General features: G+C 35.2%; 3 protein-coding genes and 1 long non-coding RNA gene across 4 annotated transcripts; 1 reads left to right on the plus strand and 3 right to left on the minus strand.

Moving 5' to 3' along the window:
- Positions 1 to 414: 414 nt before the first annotated feature.
- Positions 415 to 27,740, minus strand: LOC103936317 (LRR receptor-like serine/threonine-protein kinase IOS1). Its single transcript, XM_048587170.1, has 13 exons — positions 27,552 to 27,740; positions 25,501 to 26,038; positions 24,816 to 25,291; positions 5,185 to 5,323; positions 5,033 to 5,104; positions 4,800 to 4,871; positions 3,112 to 3,192; positions 2,403 to 2,575; positions 2,076 to 2,299; positions 1,851 to 1,977; positions 1,632 to 1,694; positions 1,224 to 1,413; positions 415 to 1,024 (listed from the first exon to the last, which is right to left on the minus strand). The coding sequence occupies exons 1-13, from the start codon at positions 27,685 to 27,687 to the stop codon at positions 637 to 639; spliced, it is 2,679 nt and encodes an 892-aa protein (XP_048443127.1). The 5' UTR covers positions 27,688 to 27,740; the 3' UTR covers positions 415 to 636.
- LOC125478716 lies at positions 3,533 to 4,158 on the plus strand. The gene is made up of 2 exons (XR_007259474.1): positions 3,533 to 3,789; positions 3,885 to 4,158. It is a non-coding gene; the product is annotated as an uncharacterized LOC125478716 (long non-coding RNA).
- Positions 6,435 to 8,171, minus strand: LOC125478715 (probable LRR receptor-like serine/threonine-protein kinase At1g51810). Its single transcript, XM_048587171.1, has 2 exons — positions 7,887 to 8,171; positions 6,435 to 7,020 (listed from the first exon to the last, which is right to left on the minus strand). The coding sequence occupies exons 1-2, from the start codon at positions 8,020 to 8,022 to the stop codon at positions 6,473 to 6,475; spliced, it is 684 nt and encodes a 227-aa protein (XP_048443128.1). The 5' UTR covers positions 8,023 to 8,171; the 3' UTR covers positions 6,435 to 6,472.
- LOC108866333 (probable LRR receptor-like serine/threonine-protein kinase At2g28960) lies at positions 20,196 to 24,514 on the minus strand. Its single transcript, XM_048587220.1, has 9 exons — positions 24,426 to 24,514; positions 24,193 to 24,264; positions 22,709 to 22,789; positions 22,196 to 22,368; positions 21,869 to 22,092; positions 21,644 to 21,770; positions 21,421 to 21,487; positions 21,017 to 21,229; positions 20,196 to 20,845 (listed from the first exon to the last, which is right to left on the minus strand). Exons 1-9 carry the CDS (start codon positions 24,512 to 24,514, stop codon positions 20,458 to 20,460), a joined length of 1,434 nt encoding a protein of 477 aa, XP_048443177.1. The 3' UTR covers positions 20,196 to 20,457.

The raw sequence follows: 27,740 nt of genomic DNA on the forward strand, positions 1-27,740 counted from the left end.
GTTGAATCCTGGTCGAGCAGACGTTGTAGAACCACAAGCATAAGAGTGGGACGAAAATACTGTTTGAAGGACATAGCTTTTACGCTAGCCTTTACCTTCTGTGATCAAGTTAGTATCATTGATATTCTTATATTAGTTTATGTATTTATTGTATAATTTCATTCTGCACATCAAGTATTTTTGGTTAATAAAATATTAGAATTTCAAGTTCTGTTTATTTCTGTTATTTTTTTGTTTATTTCTGAATTGTTCTCCAACACCCCTAAGTTATTGTACCTACAATTTTTGTATCAATGTATTCACAACGTTATCTTTTCATAATAGCAATGCTCAAGTGGATTTGACATTATTGTTTAATTAGAAAAATGAACATCTAAATAAACTCTCTTGATACCAATCATTAACTACTTGAAGTTGATTTAAACTTAATCCTTAATCGCTAGGACCTTCAATGGCAAACAACATAATAGTTGTTTAGATCACATCTTCATTTTCGCCTTTCTCACGAAAAGACGCACGTCATGTGATTATAAAATAGTTGCAGTCCATAAAAAAAACTACGGTATTTATTACAAAGAGGAAAATAATGCATCCCAAACTCTCTCTTTATATATTTGGTTGAGATATTTAGTACTACTACCTAAGTGAGGGTTGTAGCATAGCAATGGAATTTTTTATTTCAGTTTCATGCCTCGGGTTTGCTCGAGCGAGTTCTGTTGCCAAGCACTCCTTTAGATCCACCACTACCTGACTCATGCTTAGCCTTTCGATGGCAGATGGAGATACGCATGCATTTGCTATTTCCACAGCTTTCCAGACTGAGTTAATATTGAATTTTCCTTCTAACCTCGGATCAACAAGACTGTAAATGTCTCCTTTTCGAAGCAGGAAACTGAACCATTCACTGATGTAACTCCGCTCATGCGTTCTAGAAAAAACAGGTCGACTTGTGATAATCTCCAACAGTACAATCCCAAAGCTATAAACATCACTTTCTTTATTCAATCTGTTTGATGCGTAATACCTGCAAGCCAAACCATGTACCTCAAATCGTATCATCCAATATAAAATGTTTTCCAAAATGATTTATAGTTTCTTTCTTCATTCTTCTTGTTGATTATATAATTTAAGTTTGTTTGCATATATAGTAAGGACATAAAGACGATGCCTCAAAAAAAATTAAAAAAACTCTTAGCCTCAAAAAAAATTAAAAAAACTCTTACTCAGGGTCAAGGTACCCGGGAGTGCCAGCGACAGTTGTTGTTATATGCGTTCCATCCTCTGTAGGGAAACTTCTGGATATGCCAAAATCAGAGAGTTTGGCTTCGAATTTTTCATTCAGCAAGATGTTTGTTGATTTCACATCCCTGTGGATTATAGGCGGACTGCAGCCATAGTGCAGATACTCCAGTCCTGTTTTCAAAATCCAGACACAACTTCTCAAAAAGTAGATACCATTTCGTTATCAATAATGATTGGTATTTAAGCTCCTAAAACTCAAGAGTCTCAAAGATTTGCTAACATACTCTCTAATAAAGTTCAGCCTTACGTACCACTGTATGTGGGACGTACCTATATTAGGTGTATCATTTTTGTGTGCCTAAATAATATGATTGGTTAGTTATACAGACCTTGTGCAGCTTCTATTGCTATTTGAAGTCTATCTCCCCAACTCAAGATATTTGATCTGCTACCTGCGTCCATAAAAAAATATAACTATCTTATTTTATAAAGTCGGTGATCCAGGAAAATAGAATTATCAAATTAAGGACTACCAAAAAATTTAAAAGTACTAGTTAATTAAGAAATGAATGGCAAATTTAGTACGGAGTAATTTCATTTGCATCAACCTGAAAGATGTTCTCGCAGGTTTCCATTGGCCATGTACTCGTAGATCAGGCCTATGTTGGTTTCATCATTGCAATATCCAACAAGACTTGTCAAATTTCTATGATGAACTCTCATAAGAAGATCAACCTGTAATTTAGTAGTTCAGAAGCGCTACATGTAATTTAATAAGATTAATATTGATCCTAAAAACTGTGGGATTAGTTTATTTAATATGACAAACATGCCTCTGTGAGAAATTGCTGAAACCCTTGCACTGATGACGGTGAAAGCATCTTGACAGCTACCTGAGTGTCGTCTATGTGGCCGTGATAAACTGTTCCGAAGCCGCCTTTTCCAAGAACCCTCTTGAATTCCTCTGTAATCTGTACTATCTCAGAGTACGTAAACTGTCTCCCTTTTCGCTCAAATGACCCATGCTGAATGGCTACATTTGCATCTGTGCTATTTCCTGCAATCATAACATTTTTCATAAGCATCTTATACAATCAAAACCTTCTGTTTGTGATTATTTATTGCAGAAGAAGATGACATTAACAAATATGGAATCTTACCAAGTCGCCTTTTCCTTTTAGAAGCAGCCCGACACCAGATAGCTGCTGCACTTAGTAAGAGGACTGACAGTGCAACAACCGAAACAATCATCATCGGAACAAAAAAATTGTACTTCCTGTTCTTCTTCTTGTCGCAATAAATATTTCCGGATAGGTTTGGATTTTCGCACAAACTGACATACGAAAATAATATTGTATTGTTTAATCAATTATGGTAAAAGATAATAATATAATTCCCAAATAAAAATTGTAACACATTTTCTTATATCTTTAAGTTTCTGCAGAATGGCACATCATTTTAAATTTCTAGGGAGGAAGAAGTTAAAAAAAGAAAAAAAGACTGGTGGATTATATTTTGGGATGTGCTATCCACACATCTATTTTTACTTTTCACACACTCTTTGTTAATTTATGTTCATTGATATTCTTCAATTCATCTGATCCAATGGCCGAAAACTAAAAAAATGTGGGATAAGTAAAAAGAGGTATGTAAATATCACATCCCTATATTTTAATCTATTGAGCTCTTTTTTTTTTTTTTTTTTTGCTCTCTCTCTCCCCAATTAAGCTATCAAAGTACTTTTGTTCAAAAAAAAACAAAAAAAAAAACTTACAGCTGTCTGGGTATTTATTTTTTCTATTTTAATATATAGTATTCTCTATTTTCTTCAACAAATATCCTCGTTCCGCAGAAAAAAGGGTGGCGCACCTTATTGATATGAAACCATCCTTCCATCTGTCAATGAGTACCGCCGGAATTGAGCCTGTGAGGTTGTTATTCTCCAAATTTCTGCAAAGGTAGATTAAGCAGTACATATATAGTTACCATGCTTTCTAAATGAGGACATATATATAAAAAGATATAGGATTAACGGAAAAATTAACTGGGATTTAAATGTAACATTTTCAATAGGTTGAACTCAGTTTTGCCACATGTACATTTAATAGAAAAATTAACTAGGACTTAATAAATATGACATTTTCAATAAATTGGGTACTTGTTTGGAAAATTAAAAAGAATTTTGGGTACTTAATAGAAAATAAAAGGTCATCATTAGGTACTTTTAACAAATTTGTAATAGCATCCACATTACTTTACTTTACTTTATTTCACAAATGGAATTTTAGTGTTTTTTTTTTGAAAGTAGCATCCACATTACTTTACTTAGTTTAAAGTAGGGGGACGGCACTGTGCAATTTTGGGTGCATTTCACTTTATTTACGAGCTTGCCACCCCCTGTTCATTCTTTGTTCGGTGAGGGTTTCGGGGATGGGAGGCCATGCCACTCGGGGATCGAGATAGAGAGACAGAGGGAGAGGGAGACAGAGCGACAGAAACGCCAATCGAAGACGCCCAGAAAGCCCAAAGATAGCGTTCTCGAACAGAGTTTCTCTCTCTCCTCTCTCTCTCTCTGCCTTCGTTTTCTGTTGGCATGTTTTAGTTTGAATACTCATTAGACATGCTTTCCATTTTTTCTGCAGAATCGCCGGCGGAGTTCTTTGTGGAGAACAAGAACATTGCTGGGTTCGATAATGTATGCTTTTTCTTTTACATTATTGTTTTACCTTTATTTTTTGGACGAAAGTTGGAATCTTATGGTTTTTAATTTAAAGACTAGGAATTTGAATGGTGTAGTGGAGGTTGAAGTTGTTTCCCACAATTTTGTTATGAATTCTCAATGTTTGATGAATTCGGGAAATCACTTTTGTCATCTCTTACTGTTCGTATGAGTTGGAATTTGGATTTTCACACACACATGTAAACTGAAAAAAGAAAATAGATTTTCGTAATTCGAAGTTAGCCGACCCCATATGGTGGGAGAAAAGCTTAAGAAGACCTCATGTTCATTTCAGATTTTTGTATCAATTTTTGTATTATAATGGTATTGCAAATCAAGTATATCTTAGATTCTTAGGTCCATACTCACCTTCCCACAACTATTATATTGTCTCTTAACTGGATGAATTTTTATAATTTCTTGGATCTACGGTTACAATACTTTTTATAATTTCCTATATGTATCATTTTTGTTCATTCATGATTATGTTGAATTTTTTTAAGGTTAAATGTGTCTTATTCATGTAGTTAAGGCTGGTGCATTTAAGTCCCGCAGCAATGCGCGGACCTTTTTTCTAGTAGCATCCATTTGGCAAAAACTGGGTCATATTTGCATCATATCACCAATTTTAACGGATTTTTTAACAGACTTTGATCGCATGTGTAAAGTGAAAAACAAGTTGAGTTTTAGGAAGTTAAGTGACACAATTTAAGTTACATGGTGCAAGACTCATATTGAGTTTCAAATGCGTAAATAAGCCTATAAGACAATAACAAAATACAAACACACACACACACACACACACACACACATACACATTTATAACAAAATAACTTACAAGACATTTAACGTCGGCATTTGTGACAAAAATTCTGGAATTGATCCTCTTAAGTTGTTGTTTGATAAATCCCTGCAATGAGCAGCTCAACTCATTTAACACAACTGGTTATGATGACTGAAATTCTTCCAGTATGATTTGTGTCATTTCTTTTTGGGTATAATTGATCATTTGCCGTATTATTACTGAGACATGTTTTCACACAAAATTACAGATTATTTAGATACACTTACAATGTCTGTATCATTGTTAGATTTGACAGAGAAGGAGAAATCTCCCCTTGTAATCCACTGGAAGACAAGTTCCTGATTGCAAAGTCCATAACGTCAATAAAATTATTACTGAAAATTAATCTGCAATTTGGTGTGAAGATATTTATACTTACAAGGATATAATTCTTGGGGGATCATTTGCATGATAGCTACAGTTTAGACCATCCCATGAGTAAACTTGAGGGTTACAAGGATCTCCTTGCCAGTTCTTTTCAATATTATAGGTTGACTTGATGTTTGTGATAGCCTCAACTAATATTTTCACAAGCAAATAGAGGATCTTAATAAAACTCACATATTAGGTGAGGCAATAAACCAATAGCAAGGAATTTAAGCTTGTTTAAGGAATCAATATGACTCACCATCTTCTTGGTTGGTATCTGATATTAAGAATTCTTTCACTTTATAAATCTCGTAGGCATTGAGGATGGGTGGAAGGGTAGAGTTTCCAGTCTTAATAATTGAGAAGTTATTTTTTACTCCTGATCCACCCAAGGATTCAGCGGTACAGAATATTGTCGTTGTGGACAAATAATCAGGAGCAAGTGTCCCATGGCACAGCTCTCCGTTTGTAGTAATGTTGAACTGTCTAGACTGGTTGGGTTGGAGCTTTTCAACTTCTGCAAAGTGCAAGTAAACATGATGTACTTCAGTGTCGTCAGAAGACCCCCAGAAAATATTAATTTTGTCCAAACCATTTGAACTCTTGGGCGTTGCAGCTGTGCCCATCACGACAGATGGTGGTTGATACTCGAATTCTGAATGGATGGTGGATGAGGTATTTAATTTTGTCCAAGAGCCCTCGTCGTCAATGTATCTCCAGACTCGATCATGGATATCATATGGATACCTGTACAAATAAAGGTATTGTGTTAATACATGCATACACTGTTGATGAATGTTATATTTCCTACCTCGAAGACTAGACAGAATATAAATTGCTGCTTATAAATGATTCTACAACTATGTAACAGTCATTTCGTGAAAAAAAAAAAAAAGATCCTGCCAGACTATGGGCTGGTTTGGTATTGCTGTGCTTTGAAAAAAAGCTGCTTCTGCTGTGCTGTGAAAATAAGCAGCTGTAAAATAAAGCAGCAGAGTGTTTGGTAAACTTTTTTGTAAAAGTGCTTTTGAAAATAAAAAAGCAGTATTAGAGTGTTTGGTAAACTTTTATGTAAAACAAATGTGAAAAAAAACCGCTTTTTCAAAGCTAGGTTTTGCAGCTTCTTGTTTTTGGCTTTTTTTCATCCAAAACTGTGAAAAAAAGCTGAAGCTGAGTGTTTACCAAACACAAAAACAGCTCCCAGCTTTTTTTGATAGCAGCTTTTTTCAGAATCACCTCAGTACCAAACCAGGTCTATATGTGGTTAAATTGGGGACAATAGTAAACATGCAAATCACTCACCTGTACTCCCCAGGGTCAGCTGTTAGACCAGTGTCAAGCCGATCGATAAGTGATAAGGACCCTTTTACTGTTTTGTACGCGGCATCGGTTAAAGGCCTGAGATCTATAGATGATATAAATGGAACCCCGGAGCCTGTCTTCACCAGACAAACATGTACGTAGTTTCGCAGAGGGACATGTATGAGCTCGGCATATTTTGCTTCCGACGAATTGCGCAACCAGTTCACTGTATCCCACAAGTTAGGTCCAATGTGTATCTCAAACTCGGGTAATTCATTTTGTCGATCATAATTCCCATATAAGAAACCTGCTCTGATCAAATACTTGGTTTTACTTGTAACGTTTATTTTGTAGCAGTTTCGGATTCCTTCAGGGAAGCTTCTAAGAGAGTTGTATGAATGGGAGTACTTGTCTTTGTATTCAGGCGACACATGCTTCCGTTCACCAGTGGCTACGAAGTTTTCATCTGAAATATAGTTAATGCCTGTCCCACTTGCATTATACCTGGAATCTTTCCCTAGGCCACAATCTATGCTAATGAAGCCTGGCACAGATATATTACAAATATAAGAAAATAGTTCTTAATTGTTTATTAACTTTTTAGATTTTTATCACAAATGGTCATGAAATTGATCAACATAGTTCATGAAATTGAAAATCGATCAATGTAGTCCTTGAAAATAGATTTCACATATCAATGTGGTCATTCTATTATAATTTCATAAAAAATTATGTCATGTGCTTATGCAGCGCATGATTGGATCCCATAAATCAATTAAATATTGACATGTGAATTGAAAATATTTAAATAATAAAAAACAATTTTTATTTGTACAATTAAAAACTAAAAAAATTATGAACACTACTGTTCATCTTCTACTTCCCCACCATTAATATGTTTTTTCGACTTTTTTTGGGATTTTTGTGGGGTTAATCAAGGGGTAGGTCCCATGGGTCTTTGTCATACGCTTTTCATAGCCAATGAGAGCGCATGGGACCTGGATTTTGTTTCACAGCCACCTCTTCTTCCAGATTTGAGGCCCATAAACAAACTAAAACCAAGAACTCAAAAAGATTCAATCTTGGGAAAAATGGTCGACGGAGCCAACAGAGCTGCATTCTTGGAGATTCAAGGCCGCATGATTGCGCTCACTGCGAAATTGAAGCATGTACAGACGCACATGCAGAACAAGGAGAAAAGAAGAGTGCTTTTCTAATCATGAAGCTGCGAGCTTCATCGGATAATTCAAATACTTACAAATCTATTGGGAGAACGTTTGCATTAGAGCATATCGATGGTGGAGAAGCGGGACGGGGTCAGAGATCATTTTGATGGAATGGGTCAATTTCAGTGATCATTTGTGATAAAAACCCTTAACTTTATTATAATACTGTATTTAGAATTCATACCTGATTGATCTTGGGCATGAACTAGGAGCAAAAGATTGAGAGCAAAACCACCAAGCTGCGCTGCAAAGAGGAAGAGTTGCTTCATTGTCCGTGACATCTTTGGGATACAAGACACCGAATATTGGTTCCGTAGCATCTCATTTTATATAAGAGCAAGGCTGCACAACACGCGGATTGGTTCCAAAGTATGTCATCATTCTCCTTTCGATACGCTAAATATGTTATTAGTTATCTGAACGTGACAAGTGTGGTTGATTAGAAAATGTGATAGGCTCTGTATCCAATTAAGATCTGGTTTGATACTCAGGTGATTCTGAAAAAACCGGTATCAAAAAAGCTGGGAGCTATTTTTGTGTTTGATAAACATTCAGCTTCAGCTTTTTTTCACAGTTTTGGGTGAAAAAAAGCCAAAAACAAGAAGCTGCAAAACCCAACTTTGAAAAATCGGTTTTTTTTTTCACATCTGTTTTACATAAAAGTTTACCAAACACTATAATACTGTTTTTTTTTTCAAAAGCACTTTTACCAAAAAGTTTACCAAACACTCTGCTGTTTTATTTCACAGCCGCTTATTCTCACAGCACAGCAGAATCAGTTTTTTTTCAAAGCACAGCAATACCAAACCAGCCCTAAAACTATTCTGGAAAGTTGACTTCATAAGAATAGTTCAGGGAAGTCGTCTAGCATATGATGTTCCAAAGTATATCATCACTTTCCTTACTCTATGCTCATACACATTATTATTTGTCACGTGTCTTTTCACTTAATCTAGATTAATTTTTTTTTTTAAATTAAAAAAAAACATTTAATGTGAAAACTAATCAGAATTAGATGAAAAAACATGTAACAAATAATGAGGTATATGATGAGCAATGAGCATACACTATATAGTTTAGGCTTTTTAGTCAAAATGATCATTGAGTTTTGCATAACACATAACTTTGGTCTCTGAGATTGAAAATCAATAGAAGTGGTCCATGAGATTGTTCACCATCTAGTATGTTGGTGATTCCGTTAAAAAACTCCGTTAAGTTGAGGGTATAACTCATAACTTTGGTATTTGTGATTGTCCACCATCCATCATTGTGGTCATTCTGTTAAAAAGCTCAGGGACCACTTAACAGAGTTTTTTAATGGAATGACCAAAATAATGAATGATAGACAATCTCAGGGACCACTTCTATTGATTTTAAATGTTATGAAAATCTCATGGACCATTTTGACTAAAAAGCCTATAATTTATGATGGTGAGAAAAAATGCTCCCAATTTTTTTAGAACCAATAACGGAAATTGCCTTTTAGAGTCTAACTCTATGACTGGAAGATAAATAAATTAAGGAGGAAGAGTCAATGGACGTTAGCGCGCTGATTCGGTATCAATCGAGGTGTCCATCTTCACTTCGTGATTCTAGGGATGTCCAAGGTTGGAAAATTCCTGTAAATGAGGCGAGTCATGGTATTGTAAATGCTATGGGGTGCGTACATATCACTTTGCGGACCGACGTAGGGGAAAGGAGGGTCAGTTGATCCTCCGAACTCTGATGAATCTTCATGAATGATTTGGGTGTTGTTCTTCTGAAGGTTGGAGTTGTCCTTCATATATGCTTTCCAACTGCTTGATAAATGCATTAGAGAGGTGCTGCCCCTTTAGAATTTAGTGTTAATATTATTTACCTTTGGCTTGTTTGTTAGTTGTGATTACAATTGTAGAAAAAAAGAAGAAGAACCAAGTAAAAGACTATCCAAACACGTGTTGTTGAGTTTGGGAGGGTTGATTCTTCTACCCCAGTTTACGGGTTGGGATAGAGAATACTTTGATGCAAGTTGCGACTGTCGTTGTATGGTTGACACTCTAGAATTACAATACTACTAAACCCCACGAATTAATTAGTTTCAAGACATTATTCGTGGATTAGATAAAGATTTGTGGATGGTTCTATATATTTTCTAAGCTATAACACAAGTTAAATATATGACTACTGACGTGGTATATAAAGTCTAGTGCTAATATTATTTATCTCTGACTTGTTTGTTAGTTGTGATTACAATTGTACGAAGAAAAAAAAAAAGGAACCAAGTAAAAGACTATCCAAAAATGCAAAGGAAATGAAATGATAATCTCAGAGAATAAACAAAACATCATCATTCTTGGACAAACATATTAATGGGATGTATTGATATCAATCAATTTGTTGGTGTGTTTAAGATAATTGTGTTCATTTGTTAAGTATTCATATGGGAGTAGCTTGAAACATGTTAGTTACCCATGCAAAGGAGGCACCTACCAAGACTCGAAGAAATGACGATATACATGCTATTTCTGTTAAAAAAATTTATGCACTGCACAAGCGCTATTTTTACTGACCCCCTAATAATATTTCATAGATTCGCCATTGCCAAGGGCAAAGCTACAATGGGCTTAGGGGGGGCGGATGTCCCCACTGAGATTTGTTTTTAATTTAAAAAATTGTATGCATTCCAATTCCCCATGAGTAACACTAATTAAATTGTATGCATTCCAATGCCCCCACTGATCAAACTGATCTGGTTGCAGCAGCAGAGTTAGGTGATTTTTTTTTCTTTTTAAATCTAGGCCAAAACGACGTCGTTTTGGTCTTGGTAAAAAAAATTAAAAAAAAAAAGTAAACGAAACGGTGTCGTTTTGTATATGTTTTATGTATAGTGGGGGACCGCTTGTCCCCCACTATGAGTAACACTAATTAAATTGTATGCATTCCAATGCCCCCACTGATCAAATTGATCTGGTTCTGCTGCGCAGCAGCAGAGCTAGGTGATATTTTTTCTTTTCTTTTTAAATCTAGGCCAAAATGACGTCGTTTTGGTCGTGGTAAAAAATAAAAAAAATAAAAAAATAAACGAAACGGCGTCGTTTTGTATATGTTTTATGTATAGTGGGGGACCGCTTGTGTCCCCCCCCCCAACAAAAAAAAAAATTCCATCTCTGTTTCCTTTTTATTTTGCCTTTGCCAATTAGAGAGCAGCGTGGTGCTACTCTGCCCCCAAATTCCCAGCACCTTGAAACGGAACGGAATAGGAGCAAAGGTGTTGTTCCCAGCCAGTGTAGTGCAGCCACGCCAGCAACCAACCACCCTAGCCAGCCATTCTTTGGCCGACATATATATATTTAGGTAAATTTTTTAATTCCTAAATCTATAATCCCTAAACCTAATTAATTATTTAAGACGATTTTTTGTTTAATTAGTATAGAATCATATGGTAATGCACTAATATGGTTATTGGTTATTGGGAATTTAAGCTGTATTTCAATTTGCAGCTTAAATCCTTTAACGCTGTATACTGTTTTCTGTTTTCGTAATTGGAAAAGTGAAAGAGTGGTTATTTTTCAATCTCACTGGAATCTAGATTCGTCTAAGTGAAATTCAAACACCCAAAAATTGCGAATGTGTGATTACGGAACATCAAAATTAAGTAAATCAAGCATACAACATATGGTAATTTTGGTCATTGTGGATGGTTATATATGTGTCATCCTCTCTAGTATCACAGTCGAGAAAGTTTTCGTGAATTATATGCATTATACTTGTGTTGAATCTTTCAGCACCACTATAGGCGTAATCACTAACGGTGTGATGTCATTTATGGTAGGGATTTGAGTAACGGGTGGTGGAAATTGGTGAGCTGTTGGTTTTTTAGTCTCTTTTGAAGTTTTCAGCTTTATAAGATAATGGCTAGAAGATATAGTAGTGATTCGAGTGATGATGATGCGAGAGGTGAATATCGTCATCGTAGAAGTAGAACTAAGCGACATGATGAGCGTCATAAAGATGTAAATAGGGAAAAGTCCACTAAGAGGGATCCTAGAGGCAGAGAAAGTTCTGATGAAGAAGGGGATTGATAGAGAGAGACAGGGGTAGCCAGAGGAATGAAACAAAGCCTGAGAATGGGCGTAGAGAATGGGAAAAAGGTAATTACCGGGATGAAATGGATAAACCACATAGGCATGAGAATGAACATTAGAACGGAAAAATGATAAAAGGGAAGAGCTCAGAACATTAGAACGGAAAAATGATAAAAGAGATGATGAACTTTTTATATTTTTTTATTATTAATATATTTGCTATCGGTTTTATCCAACATATAACGCTCTTACTTATTATTAATATATTCTCTGTCGGTTATAGCCGACACAAGTTCTGTCAGTTTTATATATTTTCTGTCGGTTTTATCCGACACAAAATGCTTTTATTTATTCATTATTAATATATTCTCTATCGGTTATAGCCGACACAATTTCTGTCGGTTTTAGAGTGTTTTCTGTCGGAAAATTCATTTCCTGATGCAGGCAATTCTGTCGCTTATTATATCCGCCACTGCATCCATTTTCTGTCGGATTTTGCTTAATATCCGATAGTAATACACGTTTCTTGTTGGTTATCATAGCGACACTAATAAATGGTTTTGTAGTAGTGGGTGGAGGCTGTGATAACCAAGATCTTCTTCAAATACCTAGCCGAATACAACTACTTTAAGAGAAATATTATGTTATGTGTAACTAAGATTTGCAAGGACCTTAGTATTTGTTCAAGCTAAGAACTAGGGTTTCCGTCCATAAGGGAACCTAATCCCACTTTCTTAGCTACCAAGTGAGGTATCATAATCACAAGTAATTAAGGACTCTATCAATATAAGACACTTAATATAAGATTGATACCTTAAGAGTTCAAATCACAATCTACATTATTCTCCAATATTACATTCCTATTACATGTAGTAGACCACTTAAAGGTTGATTTATATTGGATACGTTTACATGTCAAAATGGTCCCTGCGTTATAGTCATAGGGTCAATTTAGTCCCTGTATTTTCAATTTGGACAATTTGGTCCTCGTGTTTATCTTTGTTAGCCAATTAAGGACTTTCCATCTAATCTCTATTAAAAAATTCCGACCTCCTCCCTAACGTTCTCTACTCTCCCAATTTTCTTGCACCCCCACTCTTTTCTATGTCACAACCCTAAGAATTTTTTAGATTAGAAGTTTTATCTCTTATGTGTGTCATTTCTCATTGATTTGCATTTTCTGTATATTTAAATTTAAATAAAGAGAAAGGGAATGTATGGCTCTCTTAATTGAGGTATGTTTCTCATTACATGGTCAGAGGCAAGGTAGTCGGGGTTAATTTTCTTGTGACTACAAAGATGGAACTCGCGCGGTGACAAGTAGGGTCATGGTGGATCTAGAGACATGTTCATCGAGTTGCCTGCATGTGTGGCTAGGGTTGGGGTCGGGTCAAGGACAAGGTGGATGTCATGGTAAGTTTGTTTATTTATTTTTCATTTTGAAATTATATATTTTTCTATTTTAATTGAGAATATTTTTATATAATAGGTTGAGATGTTACATAGTTTTCAAAGCGCAATAGATATGGAAACTAATGTGAGTACTTGCATGTTTTGATTTTTGCATTTTCATATAGTTATGGCAATTGGAGAAGCTACTAATGTGATGCATAATTTAACCTTGTTAATTTTTTTTCTCGAAGAATATCATTGTGGCAAGAAAGAGGAAGCGAATCCATTGTGACTTTTCAAGTGAGGCATCAATAGACAATCCACAAATTAAGGTTGTTACTGTTATAACTTCAAACAGTAGGGTTGCTGCTGTTATAACATCAGGTAGTACCCAAGGGGGTGCTAATGGTATGCCTTTTTATAAATCTCAAAAGGTGTTCTATTTTATAGCATGAAAATGTTCCCCTTTTCTTTTAGGCTGTTATCGGTGTTTTCAATTGGTTCTTTTTTCCTTGGTCCTCGTCCTGCATGCTTTCTTGTTAACAAATTTGGTTAAGCTTTCATGGATTATTGTAATACTATGGTGTTATTGCAGCTCTTACCCATTTTCTAATTTTTCACTGTTGTGTCAAAGTGTCTTCTTGAATGTATCTTCGTCACGATGTAGCGTGAACTGGTGCATGATTTGATTATTTTGGTAATATTTCTTTGAGTTTGTTGGCTATGAGTATTATATCTAACCAAAGACATGGATGCTTTGGATATCTAAGTTGTAGCCTTAATGTCAATGGAAGTTGTAGCCTTAACAACTTAAGACATGGATGATTAATTTAGTTGAGTGACTGTCACTTTAGATATTTCTTGTTTTTCTGTCACTTACTAAGTTATATATTTTGGTCCTACAGATTTGAGAATTAGCCCAGCACTTAAAAAGGAATTGCTTTGTTTTTTGTTGGTATGGTGCTCTTTTGTGATCAAATTGGATGATCTATGGGCAGTGGACATGGAGGATGAGCTTGGGAGTTTGCTTTTTTTTTTTTTTTTTTTTTTTTTTTTTTTTTTTTTTGGGGGGGGGTGATGCTGCTTTATAGTCATGATTTGTTTCCTCTGTCAACTTTAGGTGCATCAGTTGTAAAGAGGAACAAAACATTTTTTGTTTGTGTCAAAACCTTCAATTGTACTGTAATTGACAATTTCTACTAATTAATTTAAGTATTTGGAGTCTAATGTGTTTGTGGTGATTGTTGTTATCTTTATTTTGTGTTCCTTACAATATTAATTTAGATGTTATGAAGTTCGGTTTGCTTAAGATGAATTGGTAAAAATAAAAATAAATGTAAACTCCAGCTGCAATATTAGTAGTAATTGTTGATGGTAGTCTTTTTTTATGACGTACAACGTGTGCCGTAATTGCTTTCACAGTATTACGACATTCAACAGGCGTCGTATCAAATATAAATTATGACACACATGTATGCCGTAATTGTTTTTGCAGTATTAAGACACTTTATTAATGTTGTATTTAATACCAATTAAGGCGTGCAAGGCACTCCTTAAAGAGCATTTACGACACGTTTTGCTTAAATTATTCACGGCTACTAGAGAACGTCATATGTGACAAAACATCTTTGGGGCTTTTATTGCTTGGGGGCTCACGTCGTAAATAACTGTTTACGGTGCTTTTTGTGCGCCGCAAAAGACCAATTTTGTTGTTGTGAATATTGTTAAATTTTTAACAAAGATTGCGCGGAATGTTCTTAATTGGTTAACAGAGATAAACACGAGGACTAAATTGGCCGAACTAGAAACATGGAGACTAAATTGGCCAAAGGACTAACACAGGGACCATTTTGACATTTAAGCCTATTAGATAAATCCAACATTTATATAAAAAACATTGCATTAAAACTAAAAGAGAAAAAAGATAATTTCGATGGTCACAAATTCGCTGAGCAGGCATCTGGGTTTAGAACATGCTAGTCTCTTTTGGACTTAGACATAGGGTCAGGCTCGTGACACAAAAGTGGGCTAGCTCGGGCAATAAAATGGAGAATATCTAAAGTAATGGTCTTTCAACTAAAATCCGTGATCATGGGTCATTTAACTCATCAAAATGTGCAATTATGGTCCTTTCGTCAACTCCGTTAGAACTTTCGTCAAAATGAGTCATGGTGGAAGGACCATTGTTATATGGGTTAAAATTAAGGGACCAGAGCTCCAATTAGGTTAAAGTTGAGAGACTATTTCTCCAATTGGATAAAAGTTGAGGGACCATTGCTACTTTCTCATTTGGGTTTCTATGTTTGCCCCTTTAATTCAGCTTCACGTGTGTGGCATGTGACTTATTTTGATGAAGGTTCTGATAAAGTGAATGAAAAGGACCATAGTTGCACGTTTTGATGAGTTAAGGGACAAATAATCACGAATTTTAGTTAAGGGATCATTACTCCAATCAGATTGAAGTTGAAGGACCATTACTACAATTTCCTCTTTTATCAAGATAGGTCTACTTGTACTATCTAACTGAGGCACTTTCCAATTCCATAGAGATTGATTTCATCTTAGACATCATCTCAACGGAACTTCCTATTCAGTTTCATTGCCACTCTACTTTGCTCGAGCTAGTTCTGTTGCCAAACACTCCTTTATTCCCACCACTATTTCACTCATGGTAGGCCTTTTGGTGGCATCTGCAGATACACATGCCATTGCTATTTCCAAAGCTTTCCAGCCAAAGCTAACATTGAAGTTCTTGTCCACTCTCGAATCAAAGATCCCGTTAATGTCCCCTTTTCAAGCAAGAAAGCAACCCAAGCACTAATGTGATCATGTGTTTTTGATAAAAACATGTTTACTAGTGATAATCTCCAACAACACAACCCCAAAGCTATAGATATTGCTTTTCTCATTTAACCTGTTTGATAAGTAGTACTGCAATATAGACCATGCAACTCAAGTCATTATCTTATGAATGTTTATGTGTAGCCATATATAATGATAGGTGAAAAAAACTAGGATTAAGTACTAAAGTCCCCCAATCTTTTAGTATAATTCCAAATTGGTTTCAACCTTTTAAAACTTTCCAAACAAGTACCCAACTTATTGAAAATGTCACATCCGTTAAGTTCCAGTTAAAAATCTGTTAAATTAACTAGACTTACTTTGTCTCCAAAATCAATAGAAGGTCATGGAAGCATAGTCTCCACCCAACTAATGGTTACCACAACCCTCATCATGCCATCACCTGTAAACCTATCGCAAAACCATCAACTTCACCCTACTACTCAAGCCACCAACTTCGAGACGAAGGTTATGGAGGTTGCATCATGGCATGGGCTGCCATGATGCAACACCACCATCTTCACCGCCCACAAAGAAAAACTAGAAGCTTTACGAGCCGGGAATCGGCGAAAGAGGAAACCATATGAATATAAACAAACTCCTTGAAACCCTATCTGAATTCTTAACCCTCTTCTTTATTAAGATATTGCCCTCCTAATGTAATTTTGATTTGGGTCCATTTCTGATTCAATTCAATACCGGTTTGATCATTGGGTTCCATATTATATAATCTATGTTTGAAATTTAGATTTTGGGGCAACTAATATTAATATTGTCCATGATATACCAAAGTGGTGGTTGAATAGAATCTATTTTTGAAAAATTAACTGGGCTTGACGGATGTGGCATTTTTATTGAGTTAGGTATTTGCTTAGAATGTTTAAAAAGATTGAGATCAATTTGGAATGACACTAAATGTTTTTTTTTTTTGGAAAGGAGGTTTAGGTACTTAATCCAAAAAGCTATATATAGATATATCCTTCTCTCTATATCTGGATCCTCTATCAGATTTTCTATCTAGCAGACAATACAAGGCTTTTAATCTTAACCGTTCACAATGATCTAATGTCTAGGAACTGTTTAAAGAAATTTTAAATATTTGCCAAACACTTAGAAGCGACTCCCAAACAAGCACTGAGAGCAAGAATTACTTACTAGGGGTCAAGGTGCCCTGGAGTTCTAGCAACACGCGTCGATATATGAGAACCGTCCTCCGTAAGAAAATTTCTGGACATTTAGAAATCAGATATTTTGGCTTGGAAACTTTCATTGAGTAATATGTTTGATGATTTCACATCCCCGTGGATTATAGGTGGCTTAAAACCATAGTGCTGATACTCCAATCCTGCATTTATAAATTAAGACATCACTTGCCAAAGATAATTGAGAAGATCATAGAGACGATATGCTAGCTAATTAAAAAAAGATTATGAAGTTGTAGACCTTGTGCAGCTTCTATTGCTACAAAAGTTCACAAGAAACGAAGTTAAGACGCTACGCATCTGAAAAGAAGAAAGCGGTACATATTCTCATTTATTCCGAAGTGCATGGTCTTTGTATTTAAGGGGAACAATTCCCTTTTGATGTCTAGTTAGGGGCATTTGTGGGACCATGATTTTCGAAGATCGAAGTAAGACGGATCGTAATACGCCTACCTCAGAAGTTCGGTTATGGAATCAACAGCCTCCATAGCGTTGCTGACTAAAAGGATGAACGATGCTACTATCGTCCTGCTTCAGAATCAGTGGGTGAGATCCATTGACTTTTTTCAGATAGACCATTCTTGTTCCACAAGATTTGGAAACCTAAGAGGATGCAATATCTACTTCCTAGATATCATCATAGGTTCTCCTGGTTTAATACATATTCTACTATCCTAAAAGGTCATCTCCTTGACTGTTACAAATACACCCTTCTAGGCTTCCTCTTTGGTAACACAATCACTACTCACTTATTATCTTACCTGCTTGAGTCTTAATATTTCTTACTAACTTGACCATCGGAGAGCCTTGAATTGGCACACCCTCGGTCCAGGGCTTACTCATGGTTGTGTGTTCCTTTACAGGTTATCAGATCTCGAAGTATATACAAAAAAACTTGTCAATTGGATCGTACAAACTAGTTTCGTAGAATGCGTTAATCATCGAAGGAATTTAATATGCCAACCCTATCACTCAATTTGCTCGATGGCTATAACACTTATGGGATGAAACAAAATCATAAATCCCAAAACCTAATTAAACCTTTGTGCGATGGATCCTTTTATGATTCATCGGGGAAGATTTCACACACTACGCACCATTTTTTTCCCTTGGCGCCAAATGTGTGCCCGACAAAAACTCTCTTGCCCAACCGACTCACTTTGCCACGGAAAGTCTCTGACAAAACCTAAATGATGACCAGTTTTTGCGGACCAAAATTTTGTCGGGTAAAATTCATTTACTTGACGAATTTTGGTTTGTAGGGCAAATAGTAATTTTTGGTAGTTTTTGCTAACCTAACGAGGTTTTAATGAGGCACCTACATCGGAATGGTCATACCCTTGTTTGCATTCAGGGGAAGAGTTAGGTTGACAAGTTGAAACATTTGTACGTGAAGAATTGAAAGACCGTGGGTTTAGGGGAGCACTGAAACAAAGGGGGAGAGTTAGGTTGACAAGTAAAAACATTTGTACTTGAAGACTTGGACCGTGGGTTTAGGGGAGTACTGAAACAAAGGGCAAGAGTTAGGTTGACAAAGTTGCATGTGCCACAAACTTACTGACTGGCACTTGAGCTCTAGGAAATCTTTAAATCACATTCAGACTGTCAAGTCACGAAAGTAAAAAAATTTAACTGTTTATGTGGAAAGTTTTGAAGAAAGTATTAGGCTCTAAGTGTTTGGATTTCTCTTGCAAACTAACATAAGAAGCTTCAATGAAAAATTAGTAACCTGTTGTATATTTTCATATGCTGGAGAAGTTTAATAGTTTCATGAACTTCTATGTACTCCATGTTCGAATTTCAAATCATTGGACGAAGATCTTAACAACCGTTGGGCTGTGGATCTGATATTTATAAGTATTTATAGTAGCTACTTAGTAATGATTACCTAACTCGTGTGAACTTATTGATATTGTGTTAAGATAAGGCTTCATGTCCCCCTTGTAGGAGTTTGAAACCCTTTTGTCTCACATTGGTCAACAATAATTTTTCACTAGCCATTATGTAGGCTTATTCCTTCTTCTTAGTAATTAGAACTTGGACCATTTGGAAATGGATTGAAGGCTTGGGTCTTATGGTTGTGTGGATTAGGCTTGAATATAATATAGCCTAAATACAATTAATATTATTTAATCAAGACAAGGGCCTTGGGCCTTATGGTTGCGTGGATTAAGCTTGAATATAATATAGCCTAAATACAATTAATATTAATTAGTCAAGACAAGGGCCTTAGGTTTTATGGTTGTGTGAATTAGACTTGAATATAATATAGCATAAATACAATTAATATTAATTAATCAAGACAAGGGCCTTTGGGCCTTGGAATTTAAAATTAATCAGATTCATTAATTTTAATTTTTGGATTAAGTTTTTAATTAATTTATTAATTAAAAAAACGTTTTGATTAAATAGACATAGCTATTAGAAAGAGTTGTGTACTTTCAAATACACTGAACAAGTATTTGAAAGGGTGTAAAACAACCTATATATTTGCAATCACAGTATTCAAGTGAGATAATCTTTTCTTCCTCTTTTTCTTCTGTACGAAATTTCCAGAGAGTAAGCACACAAAGCAAATTAGCTAGAATTCTAGAATCCAGTGCGGGTTGTAGAATTAGATAGTTGAATCCTGGTCGAGCAGACGTTGTAGAACCACAAGCACAAGAGTGGGACGAAAATACTGTTTGAAGGACATAGCTTTTACGCCAGCCTTTACCTTCTGTGATCAAGTTAGTATCATTGATATTCTTATATTAGTTTATGTATTTATTGTATAATTTCATTATGCACATCAAGTATTTTTGGTTAATAAAATATTAGAATTTCAAGTTCTGTTTATTTATGTTATTTTTTGTTTATTTCTGAATTGTTCTCCAACACCCCTAAGTTATTGTACCTACAATTTTTGTATCAATGTATTCACAACGTTATCTTTTCATAATAGCAATGCTCAAGTGGATTTGACATTATTGTTTAATTAGAAAAATGAACATCTAAATAAACTCTCTTGATACCAATCATTAACTACTTGAAGTTGATTTAAACTTAATCCTTAATCGCTAGGACCTTCAATGGCAAACAACATAATAGTTGTTTAGATCACATCTTCATTTTCGCCTTTCTCACGAAAAGACGCACGTCATGTGATTATGAAATAGTTGCAGTCCATAAAAAAGACTACGGTATTTATTACAAAGAGGAAAATAATGCATCCCAAACTCTCTCTTTATATATTTGGTTGAGATATTTAGTACTACTACCTAAGTGAGGGGTGTAGCATAGCAATGGAATTTTTTGTTTCAGTTTCATGCCTCGGGTTTGCTCGAGCGACTTCTGTTGCCAAGCACTCCTTTAGATCCGCCACTACCTGACTCATGCTTAGCCTTTCGATGGCAGTTGGAGATACGCATGCATTTGCTATTTCCACAGCTTTCCAGACTGAGTTAATATTGAATTTTCCTTCTAACCTCGGATCAACAAGACTGTAAATGTCTCCTTTTTGAAGCATGAAACTGAACCATTCACTGATGTAACTCCGCTCATGCGTTCTAGAAAAAACAGGTCGACTTGTGATAATCTCCAACAGTACAATCCCAAAGCTATAAACATCACTTTCTTTATTCAATCTGTTTGATGCGTAATACCTGCAAGCCAAACCATATACCTCAAATCGTATCATCCAATATAAAATGTTTTCCAAAATGATTTATAGTTTCTTTCTTCATTCTTCTTGTTGATTATATAATTTAAGTTTGTTTGCATATACAGTAAGGACATAAAGACGATGCCTCAAAAAAAATTAAAAAAACTCTTACTCAGGGTCAAGGTACCCGGGAGTGCCAACGGCATCAGTTGTTATATGCGTTCCATCCTCTGTAGGGAAACTTCTGGATATGCCAAAATCAGAGAGTTTGGCTTCGAATTTTTCATTCAGCAAGATGTTTGTTGATTTCACATCCCTGTGGATTATAGGCGGACTGCAGCCATAGTGCAGATACTCCAGTCTTGTTTTCAAAATCCAGACAAAACTTCTCAAAAAGTAGATCCCATTTCGTTATCAATAATGATTGGTATTTAAGCTACTAAAACTCAAGAGTCTCAAAGATTTGCTAACATACTCTCTAATAAAGTTCAGCCTTACGTACCGCTGTATGTGGGACGCACCTATATTAGGTGTATCATTTTTGTGTGCCTAAATAATACGATTGGTTAGTTATACAGACCTTGTGCGGCTTCTATTGCTATTTGAACTCTATCTCCCCAACTCAAGATATTTGATCTGCTACCTGCGTCCATAAAAAAATATAACTATCTTATTTTATAAAGTCGGTGATCCAGGAAAATAGAATTATCAAATTAAGGACTACCAAAAATTTTTATAGTACTAGTTAATTAAGAAATGAATGGCAAATTTAGTACTGAGTAATTTCATTTGCATCAACCTGAAAGATGTTCTCGCAGGTTTCCATTGGCCATGTACTCGTAGATCAGGCCTATGTTGGTTTCATCATTGCAATATCCAACAAGACTTGTCAAATTTCTATGATGAACTCTCATAAGAAGATCAACCTGTAATTTAGTAGTTCAGAAGCGCTACATGTAATTTAATAAGATTAATATTGATCCTAAAAACTGTGGGATTTGTTTATTTAATATGACAAACATGCCTCTGTGAGAAATTCCTGAAACCCTTGCACTGATGACGGTGAAAGCATCTTGACAGCTACCTGAGTGTCGTCTATGTGGCCGTGATAAACTGTTCCAAAGCCGCCTTTTCCAAGAACCCTCTTGCATTCCTCTGTAATCTGTACTATCTCAGAGTACGTAAACCGTCTCCCTTTTCGCTCAAATGACCCATGCTGAATGGCTACATTTGCATCTGTGCTATTTCCTGCAATCATAACATTTTTCATAAGCATCTTATACAATCAAAACCTTCTGTTTGTGATTATTTATTGCAGAAGAAGATGACATTAACAAATATGGAATCTTACCAAGTCGCCTTTTCCTTTTAGAAGCAGCCCGACACCAGATAGCTGCTGCACTTAGTAAGAGGACTGACAGTGCAACAACCGAAACAATCATCATCAGAACAAAAAAATTGTACTTCTTGTTCTTCTTCTTGTCGCAAGAAACATTTCCGGATAGGTTTGGATTTTCGCACAAACTGACATACGAAAATAATATTGTATTGTTTAATCAATTATGGTAAAAGATCATATAATTCCCAAATAAAACTTGTAACACATTTTCTTATATCTTTAAGTTTCTGCAGAATGGCACATCATTTTAAATTTCTAGGAAGGAAGAAGTTAAAAAAAGAAAAAAAGACTGGTGGATTATATTTTGGGATGTGCTATCCACGCACCTATTTTTACTTTTCACATATCTTTTATTAATTTATGTTCGTTGATATTCGTTGATATTTATTTTTTCTATTTTAATATATAGTATTCTCTATTTTCTTCAACAAATATCCTCGTTCCGCAGAAAAAAGGGTGGCGCACCTTATTGATATGAAACCATCCTTCCATCTGTCAATGAGTACCGCCGGAATTGAGCCTGTGAGGTTGTTATTCTCCAAATTTCTGCAAAGGTAGATTAAGCAGTACATATATAGTTACCATGCTTTCTAAATGAGAACATATATATAAAAAGATATAGGATTAACGGAAAAATTAACTGAGATTTAAATGTAATATTTTCAAGAGGTTGAACTCAGTTTTGCCACATGTACATTTAATAAAAAAATTAATTGGGACTTAATAAATATGACATTTTCAATAGGTTAGGTACTTATTTGGAAAATTAAAAATAATTGATACGAATCTGAAATAACACTAAAAGGTTAATGAGTTTTATGTACTTAAAAGAAAATAAAAGGTCATCATTAGGTACTTTCAACAAATTTGTATTTAAAATAGAAAATAAAAATTGCTCAATGTCGATGGTGTCTCTCCGACGTCCTTTCACAAAAGGTCATCACTATTTTAAAACACATCCGGGAATTTTAGTTTTTTATTTTTAAAAGTAGCATCCACATTACTTTACTTAGTTTAAAGTAGGGGGACGGCACTGTTCAATTTTGGGTGCATTTCACTTTATTTACGAGCTTACCGGGGCTGATTTCAGCCCAAATTTCGTTTTATTTACAAAATTGCCACCTCCTGTTCATTCTTCGTTCGGTGAGACCAAATTGGGTTTGACTGATTAATGGGATTACACTCGATTAGACCGAATTGAATTGATGTTTTTTTATTTGAAGTTGAGGAGTCAGATTGGTGGGAAGAAATTCAGAGGCACGTCGTCTTCTAACTGGGTTGTTGTCTTCTTTCTTCACTTATGAGTTTTTCGGGTCGAAGGAGTCATCTGCTTCTTCTGGGATTTTCGGGGCCATATTTGCGCCTTCTTCCGGCGTCATTTATTGGTAAGTTCTAAAACCTTTGTAGACCTCATGTTCATTTCAGATGTTTGTATCAATTTTTGTATTATAATGGAATTGCAAATCAAGTATATCTTAGATTCTTAGGTCCGTACTCACCTTCCCACAACTATTATATTGTCTCTTGATTGGATGAATTTTTATAATTTCTTGGATCTACGGTTACAATGCTTTTTATAATTTCCTATATGCATCCTTTTTGTTCATTCATGATTATGTTGAATTTTTTTAAGGTTAAATGTGTCTTATTCATGTAGTTAAGGCTCGTGCATTTAAGTCCCGCAGCAATGCACGGACATTTTTTCTAGTAGCATCCATTTGTGCAAAAACTGGGTCATATTTGCATCATATCACCAATTTTAACGGATTTTTTAACAGACTTTGACCGCATGTGTAAAGTGAAAAACAAGTTGAGTTTTAGGAAGTTAAGTGACACAATTTAAGTTACATGGTGCACGACTCATATTGAGTTTCAAATGCGTAAATAAGCCTATAAGACAATAACAAAACACACACACGCACATACACATTTATAACAAAATAACTTACAAGACATTTAACGTCGGCATTTGTGACAAAAATTCTGGAATTGATCCTCTTAAGTTGTTGTTTGATAAATCCCTGCAATGAGCAGCTCAACTCATTTAACACAAACGGTTATGATGACTGAAATTCTTCCAGTATGATTCGTGTCATTTCTTTTTCGGTATAGTTGATCATTTGCCGTAGTATTACCGAGATATGTTTTCACACAAAATTACAGATTATTTAGATACACTTACAATGTCTGTATCATTGTTAGATTTGACAGAGAAGGAGAAATCTCCCCTTGTAATCCATTGGAAGACAAGTTCCTGATTGCAAAGTCCATAACGTCAATAAAATTATTACTGAAAATTAACCTGCAATTTGGTGTGAAGATATTTATACTTACAAGGATATAATTCTTGGGGGATCATTTCCATGATAGCTGCAGTTTAGACCATCCCATGAGTAAACTTGAGGGCTACAAGGATCTCCTTGCCAGTTCTTTTCAATATTATAGGTTGACTTGATCTTTGTGATTGCCACAACTAATATTTTCACAAGCAAACAGAGGATCTTAATAAAACTCACATATTAGGTGAGGCAATAAACTTTATAAGCTTGTGTAAGGAATCAATATGACTCACCATCGTCTTGGCTGGTATCTGATATTAAGAATTCTTTCACTTTATAAATCTCGTAGGCATTGAGGATGGGTGGAAGGGTAGAGTTTCCAGTCTTTATAATTGACAAATTATTTTGTACTCTTGATCCACTCAAGGATTCAGCGGTACAGAATATTGTCGTTGTGGACAAATAATCAGGAGCAAGTGTCCCATTACATAGCTCTCCGTTTGTCGTAATGTTGAACTGTCTAGACTGGTTGGGTTGGAGCTTTCCAACTTCTGCAAAGTGCAAGTAAACATGATATACTTCTGTGTCAGGCTCCCAGAAAATATTCAACGACCTATTTGAAGTATTTGGTGTTGCAGCTGTGCCCATCACGATGGATGGCGGTTGATACTCGAATTCTGAATTGATGGTGGATGAGGTATTTAAATTTGTCCAAGCGCCTTGGTTCTCCAAGTAACTCCAGAATCGATCATGAATATCATATGGATACCTATACAAATAAAGGTATTGCATCAATACATGCATACAATGTTGATGAATGTAATATTTCCTACCTCGAAAACTAGACAGAATATAAATTGCTAATTATAAATGATTCTACAACTATTTAACACTAAATCATTTCGTGAAAAAAAAAGGATCCTGCCATACCGTATATGTGGTTAAATTGAGAACAATAGAAACATGTAAATCACTTACCTATATCCCCAAAGGCCAGATTTTAGACCAGTGTCACACCGCCGGAGAAGTGGTAAGGACCCTTTTTCTGTTTTGTACGAGGCATCGGTTAAAGGCCTGAGATCTATAGATGATATAAATGGAACCCCGGAGCCTGTCTCCACCAGACAAACATGTACATAGTTTCGCAGAGGGACATGTATGAGCTCAAGCTCGATATTATTCTCTGTTTCAAACTTCACTGTATCCCACAAGTTAGGTCCAAGATGTATCTCAAATTCGGGTATTTCATTTTGTTCATCATAATTCCCATAAAAGAAACCTGCTCTGATCAAATACTTGGTTTTACTTGTAACATTTATTTTGTAGCAGTTTCGGATTCCTTCAGGGAAGCTTCTAAGAGAGTTGTATGCCAGGGAATACTTGTTTCTGTATTCAGGCAACACAAGCTTCCGTTCACCAGTGGCTACGAAGTTTTCATCTGAAATATAGGTAATGCCTGACGGATCGTCATTATACCTGGAATCTTCCCCTAGGCCACAATCTATGCTAATGAAGCCTGGCACAGATATATTACAAATATAAGAAAAGAGTTCTTAATTGTTTATTAACTTTAGGGTTTTTATAACAAATGATCCTTGAAATTGATTTCTGAAATTAAAAATTGATCAATGTATTTCTTAAAAATAAGTATCACAGATGGTCATTCTGTCACAATATTTTCTCTGTTAAGTTTTCAAGCATGAATTAGTGGCTTGTGAATTTGGGGAAGAAGAAGGGACGACTTAATTCCTTTTTTTTTTTTTTTTTACTATTAATAGTTAATCATGTTTCTCTTATGGGACACATGTCAATCTTTAGAGGGGGTGCTGAGCGTGTCCTAGAGTTTTGGTTATCTCCAACTAAACTAATTAAAGGGTTATAGGTCAAAACATAGTTTATTTTGACACAAAACCCATCTCCATTAGAAGGATGGGCAAAAAAAATTGGGACCCACCAAGCTAAAATATAGCCAAATGGCCAAAGGGTTGGACAAACAGAGTTAACCAGTCAGCCTTGAAAGTTGGGTCTAATTATGTTGCTAGCTGACGTCATGTATCATTTTTTATTCTTAAGACGAAATTTAAAAGAAAAAATTAAAAATTCTATTTTTTCCTATAAATACCTAAGTCATTTCTACATTATTTCTCACATCCTTTTCATTATTCCATACTATCTTATCTCATTTTAATGTTTAAGTTGTTAACATGCAAGTAAAATTAAAATATTTAATAACATAAAACTCAAAACAACATTTAGCGACAAGTGCTCTTCAAAATATGTTCGGAAACTTTATTTTAATATAAGAGTTTAATTCGATTAACCAAGAAAATTGAAGAACAAACTTAAAATAATAAATTATTGAGGAAGCTAAAAAAATAGCACCATTTGACTGGATATTGTATATAGATATAGCATGTTACTGTTTATTAAAAAAATAATTTTTTGTAGGGATATAATCTGAACAGGGTCTAAAAGTAGCCCTTTTGAATAGAGATGGTCTTAGAGTGATGAGCAAAAATGTTCCCATTAAATATTGCCATGTGAATTGAAAATATTTAAATAATAAAAAATAATTTTTATGTGTATAATTAAAAACTATAAATAAATAAAAAAAACAGTACTTCATCTTCTTCTTCCCCACCAATAATTTGTTTTTTCAACAATTTTTCGGATTTTTGTGGGGATAATTAAGGGGTAGATCTCATGGGCCTTTGTCCTACGCTTTTCATAGCCAATGGCAGCACATGGGACCTGGATTTTGTTCCACGGCCACCTCTTCTTTCAGATTTGAGGCCAATAAACAAACTAAAACCAAGAACTCAAAAAGATTCAATCATGGGAAAAATGGTCGACGAAGACAACAGAGTTGCTTTCTTAGATATTCAAGGCCGCATGATTGAGCTCACTGTGAAATTGATGGTGGAGAAGAGGGACGGGGTCAGGGACTATTTTGATGGGTGGGTCAATTTCAAAGATCATTTACGATAAAACCCTTAGTTTTATTATAATAATGTATTTAGAATTCATACCTGATTGATCTTGGGCATGAACTAGGAGCAAAAGATTGAAAGCAAAACCACCAAGCTGCGCTGCAAAGAGGAAGAGTTGCTTCATTGTCCGTGACATCTTTGGAACACAAGACACCGAATATTGGTTCCGTAGCATCTCATTTTATATAAGAGCAAGGCTGCACAACACACGGATTGGTTCCGAAGTAT

This window comes from the organism of the source record quoted next, unplaced genomic scaffold (assembly GCF_019419815.1).
Source record: "Pyrus x bretschneideri cultivar Hongxiangsu unplaced genomic scaffold, Pyrus_bretschneideri_v1 Contig26, whole genome shotgun sequence".
In the NCBI taxonomy this organism is placed as follows: Eukaryota; Viridiplantae; Streptophyta; class Magnoliopsida; order Rosales; family Rosaceae; genus Pyrus; species Pyrus x bretschneideri.

Coding starts and splice junctions, on each gene's coding strand:
- LOC125478715 (XM_048587171.1), bottom strand. CDS start 8,022: ATGCTACGGAACCAATATTCGGTGTCTTGTATCCCAAAGATGTCACGG. Junction 7,021..7,886: donor TCATGCCCAAGATCAATCAG/GTATGAATTCTA, acceptor TATCTGTGCCAG/GCTTCATTAGCATAGATTGT.
- LOC108866333 (XM_048587220.1), bottom strand. CDS start 24,514: ATGGACTTTGCAATCAGGAACTTGTCTTCCAATGGATTACAAGGGGAG. Junction 24,265..24,425: donor CTAACAATGATACAGACATT/GTAAGTGTATCT, acceptor TGCTCATTGCAG/GGATTTATCAAACAACAACT. Junction 20,846..21,016: donor CCCGGGTACCTTGACCCTGA/GTAAGAGTTTTT, acceptor TTTGGCTTGCAG/GTATTACGCATCAAACAGAT.
- LOC103936317 (XM_048587170.1), bottom strand. CDS start 27,687: ATGCTACGGAACCAATATTCGGTGTCTTGTGTTCCAAAGATGTCACGG. Junction 26,039..27,551: donor TCATGCCCAAGATCAATCAG/GTATGAATTCTA, acceptor TATCTGTGCCAG/GCTTCATTAGCATAGATTGT. Junction 1,978..2,075: donor TTCAGCAATTTCTCACAGAG/GCATGTTTGTCA, acceptor ACTAAATTACAG/GTTGATCTTCTTATGAGAGT.